This window comes from Barbus barbus (assembly GCF_936440315.1).
Source record: "Barbus barbus genome assembly, chromosome: 50".
Classification (NCBI taxonomy): domain Eukaryota; kingdom Metazoa; phylum Chordata; class Actinopteri; order Cypriniformes; family Cyprinidae; genus Barbus; species Barbus barbus.
The window spans coordinates 6,699,618-6,719,235 of record NC_136728.1 but is presented as its reverse complement, the minus strand read 5'-3'; the positions used below and the strand labels follow the sequence as shown (position 1 = coordinate 6,719,235).

Here is a 19,618-nt window from a genome sequence, read left to right as displayed (position 1 = left end):
GCAAGTATGTCTGCAGGTGCTAACATTTCTATATTAAAATAGTCTTAAAATTGAATCCACCCTGTTTTAACTTGAATGTAAACATTTTATTTCAATTTACACTTAATTTTGTAGTACATTGTCACATTTCTAAATATTTAGGACCCCCTTCTTTCAGTTATACACTACTACCAATCAAATGTTTTACATTGTGCAGTTTTAACATCTGCATGATGCTTTACAACAACAAGTGAAAGCTGAGAAAAAGGAGGCCTCAGAGATCATCTTTGCTGAGACGGTGCAAAAATGGCAAAGTGGCTCCGTTGTGGTCCTGAACGGCTTGGGGGCATTGCCTTGTGGTGGAGAGCCCGGAGTTCATCAGACTATCCGTTTAATGAGTAATGACATCTTTTTTGAATCAGAAAAGTAGCTTTAATCCGTGAAAAGCTTCAAGTCCCGAACAGCAAACTGGTAATGTTTCAGTCTGTAGCACTGTAGTGTTTCTGCCTTGGATATTGAGTTTTCATTTGCATTTACTTCGTTTGCAGATGCAGGTTGCATTTGCTTTAAGTTGTAAGTTTTACAGGCTCTTCTCCTGGCATTTGCTTTATAAATTCAGAATTAACTGTTCCATGTAATTAAGTCACTTTGCCATTCATTTTATCATTCTGTATGCACATTGTATTTTAAATTTGCCAGTTAGAAAATCTCAAAGCGCAAATTCATGACTATAATGCACCCGTTGCATTCAAATTCAGGGAGGTTTGCAGCTTTAGATTTCATTTGTACTCAATAAAATGGAGGAAAAACTTGAATGTTGTCCGACTTTTATTTTTAAGTGCAAAACAGATCAGTTAAAAGTTAGTTACATTTATGTCACATGATAAATTTGTTAATTTTTCGATCAAATTTGAGCTTCAGCTCTAAAATACACTGTGCTTTTTTGATTTTCTTAGTTTAGGTATTTAAATTCTCAAGTTAATTTCTAAAAAAAATAAAATATTTTTTTTTTTTTACAGTTCTAAGTGCTCTGTTTTCTCTCGGTCTCGACGTATGAGATCTGGAAGAGTCTTGGTCATGAATGCGTAGTGTTTTCTCTTCAGGTTCTTCCCAGTTTTCTGCTCCAGTCCAATGCCGAGATACTCTGCCTCATCCTCATATTCAGGCCAGTGTGTCAGACCCGGACCATTCGGAGACCTGCCGGTCCAAAAACAGCCGTATTAGAGTGCAGAAATTATATTTTGTTCTTCTACAAAAACAAATGGACCGATATTTTACCCGGTGCGTGCAAAGTTCCCCCAGTATCCCATCACAGTCCTGCACAGCTCTTCCTCTTCCTTTGTGAAAGGAGCTGAAACATTGAACCATTAAATGATGATTCAGTGGTTATTTAAACTCGTTCAGAGACGGTCAGTGTCAGTGAAGGATGTGTTTGTGATGACGAGTTTTACCGGCTGCTTTGAGGTGGGCTTTAGCGAAGCAGGTGCCCTGGATGAAGAACAGTTCATCTGTGTGGTCGACGCCAACAAAGCTGGGCCTGTTCTTCTGGATCATACTGGGAGGATGCTGGAACTCGTACAGGTAAACCGGCGCTCCTGAGGCTACAATCACAACAGCACACCTTTTAAACAAGTGAAAATGATACATAAGATTTAAAGGGCTAGTTCACCCAAAAATGGAAACTGTCATCATTTCCTCACACTCATGTTGTTCCAAACCTGCATGAGTTTCTTTCTGTTGAACACGAGGAAGATATGTTGAAGAATGTTGGTAATCAAGCAGTTGCTGGTAGCCACTGACTTTCATAGTATGGGAAAAAATACTATGGAAGTTAATGGCTACCGTCAACTGTTGTCACATGAGTGTGAGTGAATGATGACCGTTTCATTTTTGGGTGTATTATCTCTTTAAATCTATCATCTTCACTTGTTTAACTATGCCTTTAACTCCAAGAGTATTTCACAGATTTTGAAGAGCTAAACGATCATGTAACAAAGCACAATATACCTGCTTTTTTTCCCTAATTTTAATATATAATAATTTTCCATAATTCAGCAATTATATAATTTGAATATTTTCTATGTTAATATATTTTAAAGTGTAATTTATCCCGGTGTTGTAAAGCCGCATTTTCAGCAGCATTACTTCAGTTTTCAGTGTCCCGTTATCCTTTAGAAATCATTCCAATATGCTTATGCCGTTTAATTATTTTTATCAATATTTAAAACAGTTTTTACTGCTTAATATTTTCAAGATTTTTGATGAAAGTTGAGAAAAACAGTATTTATTTGAAGTAGAAATATTTTATTACATTATAAAAAGGTCTTTACTGTCACTTTTGGCCAATTTAATGCTGATTAAAAGTATTTATTCATTTATTTATTATAACTCAAAAGCACTACTACTACCACCACCACCACTACTCCACTACTACTATTGCACCACCACCACTACTACTACTACTACTACTACATGTTTTCTGAGCAGCAATCATAATATTAGAATGATTTCTGAAGGATCATGTGACGCTGAATGATGCTGAAAATTCAGCTTTGCATCGCAGAAAAAGCAAATATACTACAATATAAAACAGTTCCTTTCAAATTGTAATAGTATTTCACAATATTAGTGTTATTACTGCATTTTGCCTTGGTGAACATAAGAGAAATTTAGTCATTAATTCCAAACGTTTAACCTAAAATTAAAATTTAATAAACTACGTAATATAATCAGAATTTAAAATTCTTTGTTTCTTAAATATCATGAAACCTTTTTTCTCCTCACAGCTGCAATGGTCCCATATGAATAAATGAATAATTGACTGGGTCTCACCGCTGTGGTATTTTGCCAGTTGGAGGGCAGGGATGTTGAACATCACATCGCCCATCATCTCTCTGTAAATGTCTCGGACTTGAATGGGATCTCTTGTGTCTCCCAGGTACTCGTTCACCACCAGATCAACGATCCATCGATCCCTGGGCTGATGGGAGTAACAGTAAAAACACACAGGATTCAAAGAAAACACATGTAAGGTATGTAATATAAATGTGCATTGTGTTGAGTTGTGACTTACATCAGGATACGTGAGGGTCAGGCCTTTTATGGCTTGCTCTTTATCCATCCCATCAATCCATCCGTTACCTGCAAAATACTGTGGAGGAATAACATTCAACCTTAGCATCAAAATATAAAGCCAAATATAACAATATGCTGTAAATGTGTCTGTATACATGTTCACATGGTTTTGAAGATCTTTTATTTTTAACAGAAGATTTCATTCAGTGACAGAAAAACAACTGCCTTGAATCTACGCGAGTGAGTTTGGAGTGTGATTTTTAAAAAAAATAATAAATGTAATTTTTTTTACTCACTGCGGCCAGTAAAAAGCCAAACTCATCATTGGTAATTCCAGTGATGAGAGGAACGTTCCTGAACTCTTGCTTCTGGACGATCTCCTCCACAGGTTTAGGAAGGAAATAAGAATCCAGAGCAAGACTGAAGTGCAACATCGCAAACTAGAAACATAGTGGAAACACAACCGCTCAGGAAATATATATTGTACATATATTCTAAAATCACTTATACTTTATATTACATATGACACATATTCAAGCATCATCCCTTATGAAAGAAAAGTGTGCTTGACTCTATTGAATGTGCACATAAACGTATATTTAAAAAAACTACTTGCAGACAATATAATATTAATGAAATAAAAGTGCACTTAAATATGCAAACTGCATTTAATATTAAATTATTCTCATTTTCATTTAATTGTAATTAACATGCAATTAATTCAGTTCATACGTAAGTATAATATTCTAAAGTGTATCATATTTACATTTAATTTAGCACACACTTTTATCTAAATGAGGAATACAAGAAGCAATTGATCATAAACAGTCAAATAAACACCTGTAATACAAAGCATCACACATTGTTTCGTATTTTTGTAATAAGTACTTGTGCTAAAATGTTAATGGCTTATATTTATGAAAAACACACCTTTTTGGAACATTCCAGAGCTTCCTCCTCAGACCAGCGCTGGATGCAGTCGACGATCTTTGATGAGCTGCTGCTGTCACAGTTACATAATTTGGCTGCGTCCTGAAATGACCATCAACATGAGAAGTTATTTAATAATAGTAGTATTTAATACAGCTTAATTAACAATCATGAAAATGTAAGAAGAATATAAAATGATACCTGAGCCTTCAGTAAAGGATTACGCATCACTAAACCATCCCAAAAGGCCGTCCCACTTTCTGCAATGGCACGATGAAATAGACCAGGAGCCAATGGGGAAAGAATCTTGAAGACACAATGACACCGGAAGTGACTCTATCACTCAATACAAATATATACAGGAATGAAGGCTGAGTTACTATGCTATAAAGACACATACCAGTAAAGATACACTGACTCCTCCAGCAGACTCTCCAAAGATGGTCACAGATCCAGGATCTCCACCGAAGCTGTGGATGTTCTCCTGAACCCACTGAAGAGCTGCAACCTGATCCAGAAAACCGTAGTTTCCTGGCGCATGTTCATCTCCCGTGCTACAAAAAAAAAAAAAATGAATCTTAATCTTAAATAAAGAAAAAAACTCACAATATACAAGTAATGCAGCAAAATGATTATAATGAAACACCAAAACCAAAACTGATAAATTACAGCTATTGAAATAGGGCTTCAAATATTTGATGTTGGTGCCGTTAGCCTTGTGGGCAGCGCGTCGACATACAGCGTCGTTATGGTACAGGCGTCCCAAGTTCAAATCCTGACTCGAGGACATTTCCCGATCCCACCCCCCTCTCTTTCCTACTTCACTTCCTGTCAGCTCTGTCCTATTGTAATAAAGGCGAAATGCCAAAAAATAGATCTTTAAAAAAGCTGTCAGCTCATTTTTATAAATTAGGCCTATTTGAGAGCTCACATCCAGTTTTCTGCGATTACATGACTGTGTTCTCATGTTACAATAAAGCGTTTGCCACATTTGCACAGGGATAATTAAAATTATGCAGAATACCTGCAATCCCGCGCAGATATTCAGACTCTGTAACTGACAGGAGGCATGTCAAACGCGCTGTCGGAGAGGAGAGAGCGAGACGCAGCTTGTATCGGTGTAGGCTATACGTAGATAGCCTACTGTGGAAAATGAGTAATGGAACCGTGTCAGATATTTCAGTATTGGTATCAAAATATAGATATTTATGATAACACTACAATGTAGTTTGTTTCTCAAAACTTTGAATCCATAAATTACGCTGAGCTCCCTCACTCTCCGATGAACTCTTCACCTTTTCCCGATTCAGATATCAGGGCTTTTATTGGTCCGTTTATGATCTGATATCTTTTTTGGCTACTGAAGTGGTTTGAATATCAATTCAAATTGTGGGCGTTCTCGGTAACGAACTATGATTTAAAAGTAACGAAGTAGATTATTTTGCTAAATTTGTACTTAAGTACAAGTAAAAATACAGCTTTAAAAATATACTCAAAAAAGTACAAGTACCCGAAAAACTACAGTAACGTGAGTAGTTGTAATTCATTACCTCCACCACCGTAAAACGATATGATCAAGGGTAACCACAGATGTGAAATAATTTACGACACCTACCTAAAGAATCCCAGCAGACCCAATCTGTACTGAATCAGCACCACAACCACATCTTGATATGCTGACAGAACAGAGCCATCATACACTGAAGCTGAACCAAGAGCAAGGCCTCCACCATGAATCCAAACCATTACCTAGAAAACACAAGGCAACATTCTCAAACACAGTTTCTATGAGGACATTCCCTTAAGTTGTTGATGAACTTACTGGTAGCTTGGCGTCTTTTCCAGGTTTGACTGGAGTGTAGATGTTGAGATACAAGCAGTCCTCTGAGACCTCGGGAATCTCTACATCCATAGCGAGAAACTCAAGTTCAACGACACTAATTTGCCTGTCCTGGATGCACCTAAAGAAACCACGGCACCATTAGATCACAGAAATGTCCAATTAAAGATGTTTGAATTGAAATGCGGTTGTGTGACATCTCACATGGGTGGCTGTTTGGTTGCGTCTCTCACTCCGTCCCATTTCTCTACAGGCTGGGGCCGAGCCAGTCTCAGGGGGCCCACAGGGGGTTTGGCAAACGGTACACCCAGATAGCTGTTGACGATTGTGTCCTTGCCCTTCACAGTCAGGAAGGCACCTCTCAGAGATCCTAATTTTGTTTGCACTAGAGGTCCTGTCAAAAAGTCAGGTCAAAGCCAATAATATAACACTTACATTTCGCAATAAAAAAAAAACAGTATTAAACACTTCTTAATTTTACACCAATTCTGAAATAGGGAACTTGCCTTCCTTCCACTCTTTTATTATCTGTGGAAGCTTTTGGGTCATGAAATTAAAGTGTTTTCCCTTGAAGTTTTTGCCAGGTTTCTGTTCCAATCCAATGCCGAGATATTCAGCCTCAGCTCCATATTCAGGCCACTTTGTGAGGCCTGGACCATTCGGAGACCTGCCGTCAATGACATTAACAACAGACAACAGACATTAAAATGCAAAAACGGCACTTGGAGTAGTATATATGTTATAATTAGTATTAATCCCTCTTAGATCATGTAAAATATGCACTGCAAAATATCCAGAGCAGTGCCATGTAGGCTATAATTGTATACAGTTTAGTATATCCTTTAGTTTAAGTTATTCCTTAGGCTAAATATCATTATTAGGATTTTTTTTTTATGTTGTTGTTGTCTATGAAAAACCTTTTAAAGGGACATTTTGAATTATCAGTGGCATAATTCCTAATTTATTAGAAAATGCTAATAATTAAGTGACATTAAGGGCTAGATTTACTAAACAGGGCAAATTCGCGTTAGAGCGCAATTCCATAAAAGCGCAGATGGGAGGGGAAAATTCTGCAGGTGATTTAATAACAAAGCTCATAAAACACAGACGCAGCCAGATCATTTCCATAATGACCAGCGCAATATACCAAGTGCAGCGCAAATTACCACCTGCTTTAAGACATGCTTTTTTTGGGCGTTAAGTAATGGCGCAAAAAACAGTAATTTGAAGAGTGCAAATGTTAGTAAATCACGTTGCGTAATTCATTTTAATACTCTTTTCTCATAAATTTTGTGTCTGAAATGGAAACTCCAACAAATGCATAATCAAAAAGGTCAGGCACAAAAATAACTATGTCCATGCCTTTTCAGCGCTAATTCTTCACTGTGCGTTTTTAGTAAATCCTGACAGTACTATTTTAGCACCAAAAGGCTGTTCGTAAATCTGGCCCTAAAATGAATGGTCAATTTTTTTCCCTAGTTTTATTACTGATCACTTACCCAGTGTGAGCAAAATTTCCCCAATAAGCCATGGCAGTTTTACAAAGTTCATTCTCTTCCTCTGAGATTTCATCTGAATAACGAAGCAGAAAGAGGCCAATTGATTGCTATTACCCATTGTTTCATTGCTTCGACGGTAGTTTCTGTTAAATCCTTGCAATAGAATCTGAGACTACAGTTTGATATTTTAAACTTTTACATAATTAACAGATGAATAGTAACAAACCTTGCAGTTTTACATGTTTTCCAAAGCAGTAGCCCAGAACAAAATAAATATCATCTCCATGGTCACATCCAACAAAATTGGGTCTTTTCTTTTTAAGTAGACTGGGAGGATGCTGGAATTCATACATGTATACTGGTGCACCAGCATCTATTAAGAGAACAAATAAATAATTAATAGTAAATATTATAATTAATATATAGTACAAATTAAACTGGCATAGTTGAACAATGATGCATAAATAGAATAAACTCTCACCTCTGTGGTAATTAGATACTTTGCGAGCTGGGATGTTGAAAAAAAAGTCCCCCATTATCTCTCGAAAACCTTCTCGGATTTTGATCCTGTCATTGGATGTGCCCAGATACTCATTTAAAACAAACTCAGCAATCACCTGATTCTGAAGCTAAAAGAATGAGATTTAAATTAATAGAGTATTTGTTTTTTTTACTTCACATTAACATTTTAAGCAACATAATACAATTTAACCTAAACGATTTATCAGAATTTTTGTACCCCAAAGCAGTATTTCAGTCATGCCCTGAAACATTTTCATTGTGTAACAAGTAACTGGTTTTGTTTACTGGTCCTCAGAGATACAGAGGGATATATTTGCATAACTGCAATAAAAAAAATTTACTCAGTGTTTCCCGATTACTAAAAAGTAACATAAAAATAAAACAGCAGAGGTCCTAGAACAAAACCTTGGGGGACACTACAGTTTCAACTAAAATAGGGGAAAATTAAACAAAATTATATTTCATTGCTTAAAATTCCAAGCTCTGTGTAATATACAAATAGGTTGATAATTAAATTTTAAGTTTGTTTAAAATGTTTGAAATTAATAAGTGTTTAAATTTTTACTGTGCACTTTATATATACACCTACTACTGCTTTGCTTGAAATAAAAAATGTTGATCTTGAGAAATTATGCATAAACTATCAATTATGTGTTCTGTCTTACATCAGGATTAAATAAAGGCAAAAACGGTATGATCTGCTCTCTGTCCATTCCATCTGTCCATCCGGGGGGTCCAAGAATCTACAGAAAAATAGTTTTGGAATATATTATGTTCAATTTACTCTCATTCAAAGATTTAATTTTTCAGAAATATTTTAGGACTTTAAACCTATGTTTACTTTTCACAGCAAAAGCATGTAAAATTAAACTTTTCCATTACATTAGGTAGTGTATAGCCACCATCGTCATCAGTAACTCCATTGATCAGAGGCACTTTGTTAAACTCATGGGATTGAAGAAGCTCCTCTACAGGTTTTGGAAGGAACTGGCCATCGATTGTCACTCCAAAACGAAGCATTAGTTGTTCCTGTATTATGAGTAAAAAAATATGCACACACATTTAGGACATAAATTATCTCTGTTATTTGTATTAATGCAATACTTCACAGCATGATCTGTGAAAGTGTTTTTCCAAGAAGTAAAAGATGCATACAATTCATAAAACTATTAAATATAACATTTCATGTGTAAGGATGGATGGATGGTTGTGATGCAAACCCTAGCAATCTTCAAGATGTCCTCTTCGGTCAGCTGCATCACACAGTCAACAATCTTCTTTGTGCTGGAAATATCACAGCCAGATGCATTTCCTACATACTACAGAAAGATGTTGATACATTCTGATTAAAAAACTATAACTCACAGTGTAATAAATTGAAAATCGTAAATTTGAAATTGTAATGCATTTGGGAAATGTACTTGGGCTGTTGGCAGAGGGTTGGGACTCATGATAGCATCCATTGCTGCCGTACCGCTCTCTGCGATGGCATAACGAAACAGGTTTGAGGATAACGGAGAAAGAACCTAAAGATGTGGAGAAAATCTTTTTATCTTTATTTAAAGCCATTCTGTAAAGTCAGAACAATATAATTTCCTAATCATTACATGATCAAATGTTTGTGTTTGAATCCTTACGTGTAAAGACACACTGACTCCTCCAGCAGACTCTCCAAAGATGGTCACTGATCCAGGATCTCCACCGAAGCTGTGGATGTTCTCCTGAACCCACTGAAGAGCTGCAACCTGATCCAGAAGGCCATAGTTTCCTGGAGCATGTTCATCTCCCGTGCTAAATTAATATAATGTTTAATCATATAAGAGGAACAAGTAATAATCAGTATTTTTGGTGAATAACTTAAATTTCGCTGTGTTCCTTACATAAAGCTTAAAATGTTGAGAAGCCGTAGATGTTTTTACCTGAAGAACCCGAGCAGACCAAGCCTATACTGGATCAAGACAACGACGACATCTTGATAAGCAGCCAAAACAAGTCCGTCAAAAATGGAAGCAGATGCTGCAGAAAAACCTCCACCATGAATCCAAACCATAACCTATTACACGTGTTAAAAAAAGTTAACAAACATATATATTTATGCATAATAATAGAGCAAAACTCAATGAAATTCAGACCAAAGACTTACAGGTAACTTGCTGTTGCCTCCAGGTTTAGAAGGAGTGTAAATGTTGAGGTAAAGACAGTCCTCAGATACTTCAGGAACCTCCACACTCATAGAAATATTAGCTAACAGGTCCAAAAGCATCTCCCTTGCCTGTAGACACCTGGGATAAAGGAACACAAAGTGTCATTTTTTTCCATATGAACAGGCCTGATGATTTTATTTAATTAGTTTTGCTTTATTCTCACATGGGTGGCTGTTTTGTAGCATCTCTCACTCCTTGCCAAGCTTCTGCAGGTTGTGGTGGAGCCAGTCTCAATGGACCCACGGGAGGCTTTGCAAAAGGTACACCAAAATAGCTACTGATGACAGTTTCCTTGCCCTTCGCAGTCATGAAGGCACCTCTTAAACTTCCTAGTTTGGTGTGAACTAGAGGTCCTGTCAGAAGCAAATGTGTAACAATTCTTAGTTTCATGCAGAGAGTCTTAGTGAAACAATGCTGATTCTGAAAACTTGCCTTCCTTTCGCTCTTTTATAATCCGCGGAAGAGTTTGAGTCATGAAAGTGAAGTGTTTTCCCTTCAGGTCTTTCCTGGGTTTCTGCTCCAATCCAATGCTGAGATACTCAGCCTCAGCTTCAAATTTAGGCCACTCTGTGAGGCCTGGACCATTCGGAGACCTGCCATCAGGAAAAATAAAAAAAAAATTTTTAGTTTTTAAAATCTAGTTTTAAATGCATAAGCCAAATTTTTAGAAATACATTCTTTGTATTCATGTTGGCTTTATATGGTCTGGAGAACTTGTATACCATTTTCAAGAAATATTTTAATTGAATGACTAAATGACCACATGAAAATGTCATGTGGTGTAACTATCAAGTAAAAAATTATTTTCCTTAAACCTGAATGCATGCGAGTGATCGTAAGTTTTAAATATATAAATATATTTTGAATACAATTGTATTAAATATCATGTAAAAATGTATAATAAATATAAATTTAATTAATAAATGTCATGATGTTTTTGGAGAGTCGCACCACATGACATTTCACACCCTGAATTAACTTGGTTTAGAAAACTTTTCACCATTTTCAAGAACTTTTTCAATTGAATGACTCATGTAGTGGAGCTATCAAGTTTTTTAAGAGTTGCACCACATGACATTTCACACCCTGAATTAACCTGTCTTGTCAAATGATCTGATATTTTAAGGAATTTATTGATTTAACACACAATCATGAGGGTTTGCAAAGGTTCTCTCTATGATATCACTTCCTGTTTTATGTTTTTTCCCGCGTCACACCACATGATTTGATTTAACAGACAACAGTTTTTCAAATATTTATTATATTTTAACAAAGCTGCTTCACAGCTTATTTCATTTTCAAATAAAATAATTATCAAAATTCATGCCGAAATACTTAATGTCTTTATTTTAAGAATGTCATCCTTTTAATGAGGCTTTTTTGTTTTTCATGATATCAGGACAGTTGTATCACCTTAACATTTTTAACTTTATCATCCAAAAAAATCAACTGGATGACTTTATGGTAAGCATAACTTACCCGGTGCGAGCAAAGTTTCCCCAGTATGCCATAACAGTTCTGCAGAGCTCATTCTCTTCTTCTGAGAGTTCCTCTGAATTAAAACAGAAGGAAAGACGACTTAAGAGAGACACTGTACTGAAATAGAAATCCTAAGAGAGACACTGTACTGATTGTCACTATACAATCCAGTTGTTATTAAATATATCAGTGAAAATGAAGTTTGAGTTGCGGTCACAAGATGCAAATTCGCATGAACAACTTGAACCCATTGCGACATCTACATGGGGAAATCTTTTGCCCTGTTTCTAAATCTTACTGTTTGTTGTTCAAATCAAATCATTTCAACAGAAATCTGCTTGATTGGAAACTTTCCATAAGGGTAAAAAAATTTCCCTATGCAGATTTCTCAACAGGTTAAAGTTGGTCATGTGAATTCGCTGAAGTGATCAGAAAGCTGCTTAATTTGAAAGCGAGTTCTATGTGAGCTGTGCTTCATACATCACTATCGACAAAATTTCACTGAAAATTTGTTAATCTGACCGCACTTTTAGATTGTGTACTTCTAAAACATTAAAACCATTTATGTTAATATTCAGGCTTTTACCGTCCATCTTTATATGTCCATCTGCAAAGCAAAAACCAAGAACAAATATAACTTCATCTCCATGGTCACTTCCAACAAAACTGGGTCTTTTCTTTTTAAGTAGACTGGGAGGATGCTGGAATTCATACACGTATACTGGTGCACCAGCATCTAGAAATCGACAAAATCCATAATTACCTTCGAGTATCACTGAAACAGCCTTCAGCACAATAAACAATCACACTTCTACAGCACATTGAACAAACGCTCACCTCTGTGATAATTCGCTACTTTGCGAGCTGGGATGTTAAAAATAAAGTCTCCTAACATCTCTCGAAAACCATCTCGTATTTTGATCCTGTCAGGAGATTTGCCCAAATACTCGTTTAAAACAAGCTCAACAACTGACTGATCTTGAAGCTAAAGGGGAGAAAAATAGACCAGAAATATTAAAAAACTATTTTAATAATACAAATACACATCTTTTTTTAATACAAATTAAATTAAATATATCTAAAACAGATAAAACGTTTACAAATTTGTGACAGCTGAATGTAACGTATTGTCTGTCAAGAAATAACATGAATAATACATGGTAGTATTTCCGAAAAGCCTACAGAGTTTCAGGGAGTGCACGCATTTCCTGAAAACCCAAACTAACAGATGTTTTGACGACATTATAGCTATCAGAGAAGAAAGAGAACATGGCGGCTTGAGCGGCTTCGGCATGCTGTCTGTCAGAACTAGCGTACCTAATACGTAACACACATCAGAATACATTTGTTCTTCACTCGCTGAAACTGACATGATTTTTATAAAATATAGATCACTATCTTCTCAGTTATACTAACAGCTTGAGCCAGCGCAAACCATCTTTTGGCGTTAAAATAGTACTGTCAGAATTTACTAACGACGCGCAGTGAAGAATTAGCGCTGAAAAGGCAAGGACAGAGTTAATAAAATGGAAATTTTCTGGATTTTTGTTTTTTTATATTCTGTCTCTCACTGTTAAGGTGTACCTACGATGAAAATTACAGATCTCTCCATTCTTTGTAAGTGGGAAAACTTGAAAAATCGGCAGTGCATCAAATACTTATTTGCCCCACTGTATATATATATTTTTTAACGCAAATAAAAATATAAAACTGAAGATAAAAATTATTTATCTTACAGTAGGATTAAGCATGGTCAAAAATGGTATGATCTGCTCCATGTCCATCCCATCTGTCCATCCTTGAGGTGAAAAGAACTGCAGAAACACATGTGAATGTACTGTACAATTTCGACTGAAGTTTTGGAAAAACTAATCTTATGCTTGCATTTTTAAAGATTTGAAAAAGTGTTTACATTAGGTAGCATATATCCACACTCATCATTCGTGATTCCATTGATCAGAGGCACTTTAGTAAACTGCTGGGATTGAAGAAGCTCTGCTGCAGGTTTGGGAAGGAACCGGCCATCCACTGTCACTCCAAAACGAACCATTGGATGCTCCTGTTTCAAAAGACATAGTGTGTGCAAACCACCATAACCACCAAGATATTCATAACAGGATAATGTGAGTGTTCCAGTATATGAACAGACAGACCTTAACCAGTGTCAAGATGTCCTCTTCAGTCAGCTGCATCACACAGTCAACAATCTTCTTTGTGCTGGAAATATCACAGCCAGATGCATTTCCTACATACTACAGAAAGATGTTGATACATTGGTTAAAAATCTGTAAGCCACAGTGAAATAAGACGAAAATCGTAAATTTGTAATGATTTTGGGAAATGTACTTGGGCTGTTGGCAGAGGGTTGGGATTCAGTATAGCATCCATTGCTGCCGTACCGCTCTCTGCGATGGCATGATGGAAGAGGTTTGCAGATAACGGAGAAAGAACCTACAAAAAAAGTATTATAATGTTTTGGGGTCAATTATATGATTCTAATTTTTAGTCTGAGAAATACTTCTTCAACATGTGTAAATACATGCTTTTGATTTCAGTATTCAAATTAATTTTTAGATTTTTTTTAATCTCCTGATATAATAAGGAAAACCCATTATTAAATTATTAAACTCATTATTAATTTTTTTTTAGCATGTTTGCCATAATATTTTAATTATTATTATTTTAATTTGATTATTCAGCATTATGATCTTTTCAAAGAAGCCAAAATTTCAGAAAATAATTTTTGGATTATAAATCCTTACGTGTAAAGACACACTGACTCCTCCGGCAGACTCTCCAAAGATGGTCACTAATCCAGGATCTCCACCGAAGCTGTGGATGTTCTCCTGAACCCACTGAAGAGCTGCAACCTGATCCAGAAGGCCATAGTTTCCTGGCGCATGTTCATCTCCGGTGCTAAAGGGCAGAAGATCATCATACAACCTCATCAGAGACCTTAGACCTCAAAACCACCATCTCAATCACTAATCAGAGAATATCTGATGCATCAAAAACATGAACTAATAGGACTTTATGGCTGTTTAAACAGATTACACGTAAGTCTGAAGTCCAAAGACACATGGCTTGATGAAGGAAAACCAAATATAAACCTTAATAATGTTTGATTTGTCTTCTTTTATGGTCACTCCAGTGCCTGGACAGGTTTACATCAAAAATTTAGAACTGATTTAATAGAATAAATGAACTACTTTGTGTTTTGTTGGATCTTTATGTTGATAGCAATTAGTTTTTACCTGAAAAATCCAAGTAGGCCAAGCCTGTATTGAATCAGGACCACAACTACGTCCTGATAGGCAGCCAAAACATGTCCGTCAAACAGTGACGCAGCAGCCATCGACAAACCTCCACCATGGATCCAAACCATGACCTTTTGCACCATTAAAAACAACATTAAAATACATAAACATATTTCCATAAAAATGCAGCAAAGCTCATCCAAATCAGTCACACTTACAGGCAACTTGTGATTAGCTCCAGGTTTAGAAGGTGTGTAGACGTTGAGGTAAAGACAGTCCTCTGATGAGTCAGGAACCTCTATGTTCATTGATATACTGGCTACCAAGTCTTCAACTAACTGCTTGTCCTGCAGACACCTGGGACAGACACAGAGGAACAATGTCAAATCTGTCTGTTGAAGCGAAACGGCTGATCTAGAGGTGCATTAGTTTGGTTTAATTCTCACATGAAGGGCTGTTTCGTAGCGTCTCTCACTCCGGCCCATTTCTCTGCAGGCTGTGGAGGAGAAAATCTCAAAGGACCCACGGGCGGCTTGGCGAACGGAACGCCCAGATAGGAATGAACAACTGTGTCCTTTCCCTTCGCTTTCACATATTCACCTTTCAGGGCTCCAAACTTGGTTTCCAAGACAGGTCCTGTGTAATTCATAAAAAAAAAAAAAAGATAATGTAATTTTTATATTCACAGTATGATCTGCTATGCATTTTCAGTTAAACTGGCATAGAAATAGAAAAAAAAGCAATTGCTTGTCCTTCAAATTTTAGAGTAGGCTTTGAATATTAAATTTTTATGACAATTCACAAGCTTAAAACAATATTAACATTAGTATAATATTATATTAGTATAATAATTTAATATTAGAAAATATATTGTCCAACCTTAAGAATTATATCATATATATTTATGCAACAGCTCTTTCTGGTTCTCGAATCTGATTGACTGAGAGCCTTTTCCTGCATTGCGATATTCAATTGATATTAATAACGGTTTCACCATCTGTTTATATCACCCCGCTTGCAATATTTCTCACAGCCAGTGTCATGGCGGATGCCCAAATCCACTATAATTTAAGAATAATATTGTTTTTGTGTCACAGAATGTAGTACTTGTTGAAAATGTACTTGTTGAAAATTTGCTTCAATGTTTTCAGAGACGTAAGCTCCAGGGCGTCAGCGGTCGTTCAACGCTCATAAACCCGCAGAGAAAGCGCCTCACCTCCAGATCTTCTGGAATTTACCGCTGGCTCGGATGTCTCTATAGTTGTTAAAAATTAGATACAATTAATTCTGGGTAAATTTCGCAGGGAGTCTTTGGTCTCATTGATCTATTATTTGTTCCAGAGCAAATAGTCTTGGCAGAGGGCAAAATTACATCACATTAAATTGTATGTAACATTAATGCTGTATATCAGAGCCCTGCCTTTGTACTTTTGACTGAATTGCCTAGCAGGTTTTATGCTGGTTGTAAATAATATTTTACATAAATAATAGTAGTATTTAATAATAGTATTTAGTATTGGAAAACAGTGTGTGGGTTCGTGAGGGTGATTTTAGTGACATTGTTCTGCCATTAGATGGTGACAAGAGATTGTTTTTACGAGTCAACAGTACAGACTTTTATATGGAAAGAGACTGAAACACTGTTGTAAACAAGGAAGTTATTTTTACTTTCAACAGCTTGTAAGATGCAGCCAACAAACGCACTGAGCAGCTCTTAACAGATGAAAGGATAGTACGACAAAGATATCGCTTTCCTCAGTGGACATTCAAACTAATGTTTATTGTGAGTATGAGCGTGATCTGAAGAATGAATGCTGTATCAGATGCAGGTAATCACTCGCTCAGTCAATGTCTCTCAATACTTTACTCTACATAATACAGTGAGCTTTAAATACAGTAAAACAATAAGCTTGTTCCTTTGTTACTAGTTCTAAAGTGATGTTTTCGAATTAGTAACAGAGGCTTGGGCTCAGCTGTTAACTGTCAAACTGAAGGTTCGTCCCAAATCACATACTTATGCACTATTCTATGACATTTTGTAGTATGTAGTTTGTATTCTATGACATTTTTAGTAGTTTGCGAGTAGTGTGTTCACACTGAAAATTCCAAAAAGAAAAAGTGCACTTTAAATACACGGATGATGCCAAAAAAATGAAGTGTGGAATGTTGGACACTCAACTGTCACAGCTTTAATTACATCGTGAAGGAGGAGGGGCTATCAGACTCCGATTATTAATGACAAAATAACCTTATAAAATTCATACACTACATGGTTGAGTACACAGTACATAGTGTGTAAGTGCATCGTGTATAGTGCGTCATTTGGGACGCAGTTTGAGATTTGAATCTGTGGTGGAAGGAAGTAGTTCTGCACAAAAGAGGGCTTTTAAAGACACTGCTTTGTTGTTTCTCATGTATTTACACACTTGTGCCGTCAAACTGTTGTATAAAGGCAATATCACTCGTAGCTGTGTGATATGGCTGTATATCAGCACGCTGTGATTACCTTTGGCCGAATCACAGCAGTAATTTCTATTCATTTTATATTTCATATGTTTTATTTTAATATATTGAAATGTTATATCTGCTATACTTTATCTGCCACTATTTTATACATATTTATATTAATTATTTAGTAATTTCTTTTAATTTAATATTAGTATGTCAAATCAACCACATTTTAAAAAATTCCCCGGCTCACATTTTTGATTTTGCAAAACAAAATTCTTTAGACAGACAGACAGACATGTATAGTGATGAAAGCCAAAATATTAAATGTCATGGATGAATATTTACTGAGTAATCCACTATTTTGTAGAGGGGGGTCAAAATGGCATTCAGAGCTAAATTACAAGGGGGTAAGAATGACTTCAGAAAGATTGCAGCATCGTGTTGTTATTTTTACACAGAGATCGGTAGGTCTATTAGTAAAATCTGTTGACTTTTGCAATCTTTGTTGCATTATGTGCCAATGGTGACCATTCAAAAAAGGGGAAACAGCACTTTTCAAGTTTGTTCTCCAAAGTTTGCATGCCTGTAACTCAAGAAGTATTAAAGATATCTTAAGGTCCTTTTACATATTGGGTCTTAACAAACTTTCCTTTTGGCTTCTTCATTTTTAAGGCCCTATATGGTTCGGTTCCAGAGATATTGGAATTTCAATATGGCTCCAGGAATAAATTGTTAAAATGTACACATTTTCAGTGGTAAAAAAAACCCAAATGTGGGACAATTTGCAAAAATATGAGGAATGTCTCGTTTCCTTCTGTCAAAACAACTGCATTGAACATATCTGTCTGAATGACATAATTATTAGTTTTCCAAAGTTTGCGTGCCTATAACTCAAGAAGTGTTAAAGATATCGCAATATGATTTTAGATTCTAGCTCTTAATAAACTTTTCTTTTGGAATCTTCCTTTTCAATTCATTCCCAGAGATATGGGGATCTCAATGAGGCTCTGTGTCCAGAATGTCGAATATTACCTATTTTTAGTGGTTGAAAACCAAATGTTTGTCACTTTGTTTTACAGCTGATACTTATTGTATTTAAAACTGAAGAATAAGTAAAGTTGAAACTAGGAATGTAGCTATATAGGAATGTATACATGTCTGTCTTTCTTCAGAAAAAATATTAGCAAAATCAAAAATTTGAGCCAGGGACCTCTGGTTGAGTTGACACGGAATGACCCATTTAATTTAATTTTTGTGCTATACATATTTTGTCCACAAGTTCATACTGTCATAATAATTTATCCATTTTATACTATTTATCCATTTTATTTTTAATTTGCATGTACTATATGCTATACTTTGTCCAAAACGACAGACTCTTTAAGCATTTTATTTTTTATTTATTTGTTACATATTATACTTAATCTGAAACGGTTTAATAAATTATCATTTTTGTACAAGCTATTTTATAAAATCGCATACCGCTTATAAATGCATGCCTTATATTAATTTAGGATTCATTTAAATTATATATATTTTTTACATGCTATACTCCATCTGAAACTATTTTATAATGTTTTATACTAATTACTTTAATTTATTTAAATTGTTTACATTTTATGCATGCATTAGGCTATAACCACATATATAGCCTGTTTTACATATGCATAGCTTATATATAAAGACATTGATCAAGCTTAACCGATTATGTATCATATTCACGCCTTTAATGGTGTTTTTAAGCAAACCCCAATCGACACACCTGTGCACTTTCGCCCCGTTACCGTTTAGTAATTCATTTACCTGCGTTGCGTTCTGACAGCTTCGCCGATGCGCGCATGTTTATGTTAAAACGCGTGAAAAACACAATTGCCTCAAAGCTCGAGTAAATGCAGTTTTCTTGCGTTCATAAGAAAGCTGTGTTTTGCTGTGCAAGTAAGCGAGCTCACGAACGTGACTTACCATCCTCTGCTTTCACTGTGTTTTGTAGACTCAGCTGGATCAGAACACAGAGTGAAAGCACCACAGAGCCTCTCATCGCCAAGCCGTGTTCAGTCCCACAGCAGAATAGCGTTCACAAGCGTCCTGCACCTCGTCAACACAGCACTTTGAACTTTGCCTGGGACTGTGGTTGCCAGATTCATTAAATCCCGATTTGTTTTAGATTTAATCAAATTTATTTTAATTTACATAGGCTGCTATAAAAACTTTTATAATTTTAATATAAATTATTTTTTATCATGTTTTATATTTACTGAATGCATTTTATTTGAATTTATATATCCATGCTACTCTATCTAAAACTATTTATTACATTTTTATTCTAATTACTTTTTCCCTCTATATATGCTACACAAGCTTCATCTAAAACTGTTTTATACA

At 35.7% G+C, this 19,618-nt stretch overlaps 1 protein-coding gene across 1 annotated transcript; it reads right to left on the bottom strand.

Moving 5' to 3' along the window:
* Positions 1-67: 67 nt before the first annotated feature.
* On the bottom strand, positions 68-19,341 carry ces2b (carboxylesterase 2b). Its single transcript, XM_079414711.1, has 37 exons — positions 19,199-19,341; positions 15,232-15,421; positions 15,004-15,142; positions 14,783-14,916; positions 14,291-14,444; positions 13,875-13,979; positions 13,682-13,780; positions 13,441-13,587; positions 13,265-13,342; positions 12,366-12,513; positions 12,115-12,264; positions 11,529-11,601; positions 10,482-10,642; positions 10,213-10,402; positions 9,989-10,127; positions 9,765-9,898; positions 9,483-9,636; positions 9,267-9,371; positions 9,066-9,164; positions 8,728-8,874; positions 8,511-8,588; positions 7,805-7,952; positions 7,550-7,696; positions 7,324-7,396; positions 6,331-6,491; positions 6,029-6,218; positions 5,807-5,945; positions 5,600-5,733; positions 4,385-4,538; positions 4,186-4,290; positions 3,985-4,086; positions 3,351-3,494; positions 3,053-3,130; positions 2,812-2,959; positions 1,431-1,580; positions 1,258-1,330; positions 68-1,176 (listed from the first exon to the last, which is right to left on the bottom strand). The coding sequence occupies exons 1-37, from the start codon at positions 19,272-19,274 to the stop codon at positions 993-995; spliced, it is 4,830 nt and encodes a 1,609-aa protein (XP_079270837.1). The 5' UTR covers positions 19,275-19,341; the 3' UTR covers positions 68-992.
* Between the last annotated feature and the right edge of the window lie 277 nt (positions 19,342-19,618).

Bases quoted from the DNA above. Each gene is read 5' to 3' on its own strand.
- ces2b (XM_079414711.1), bottom strand. From the start codon at position 19,274: ATGAGAGGCTCTGTGGTGCTTTCACTCTGTGTTCTGATCCAGCTGAGT. The intron at 13,781-13,874 runs GTACATTTCCCA...ATCTTTCTGTAG, and splicing joins ACCCTCTGCCAACAGCCCAA to TATGTAGGAAATGCATCTGG. The intron at 9,899-9,988 runs GTAAGTCTTTGG...CACGTGTAATAG, and splicing joins GAGGCAACAGCAAGTTACCT to GTTATGGTTTGGATTCATGG.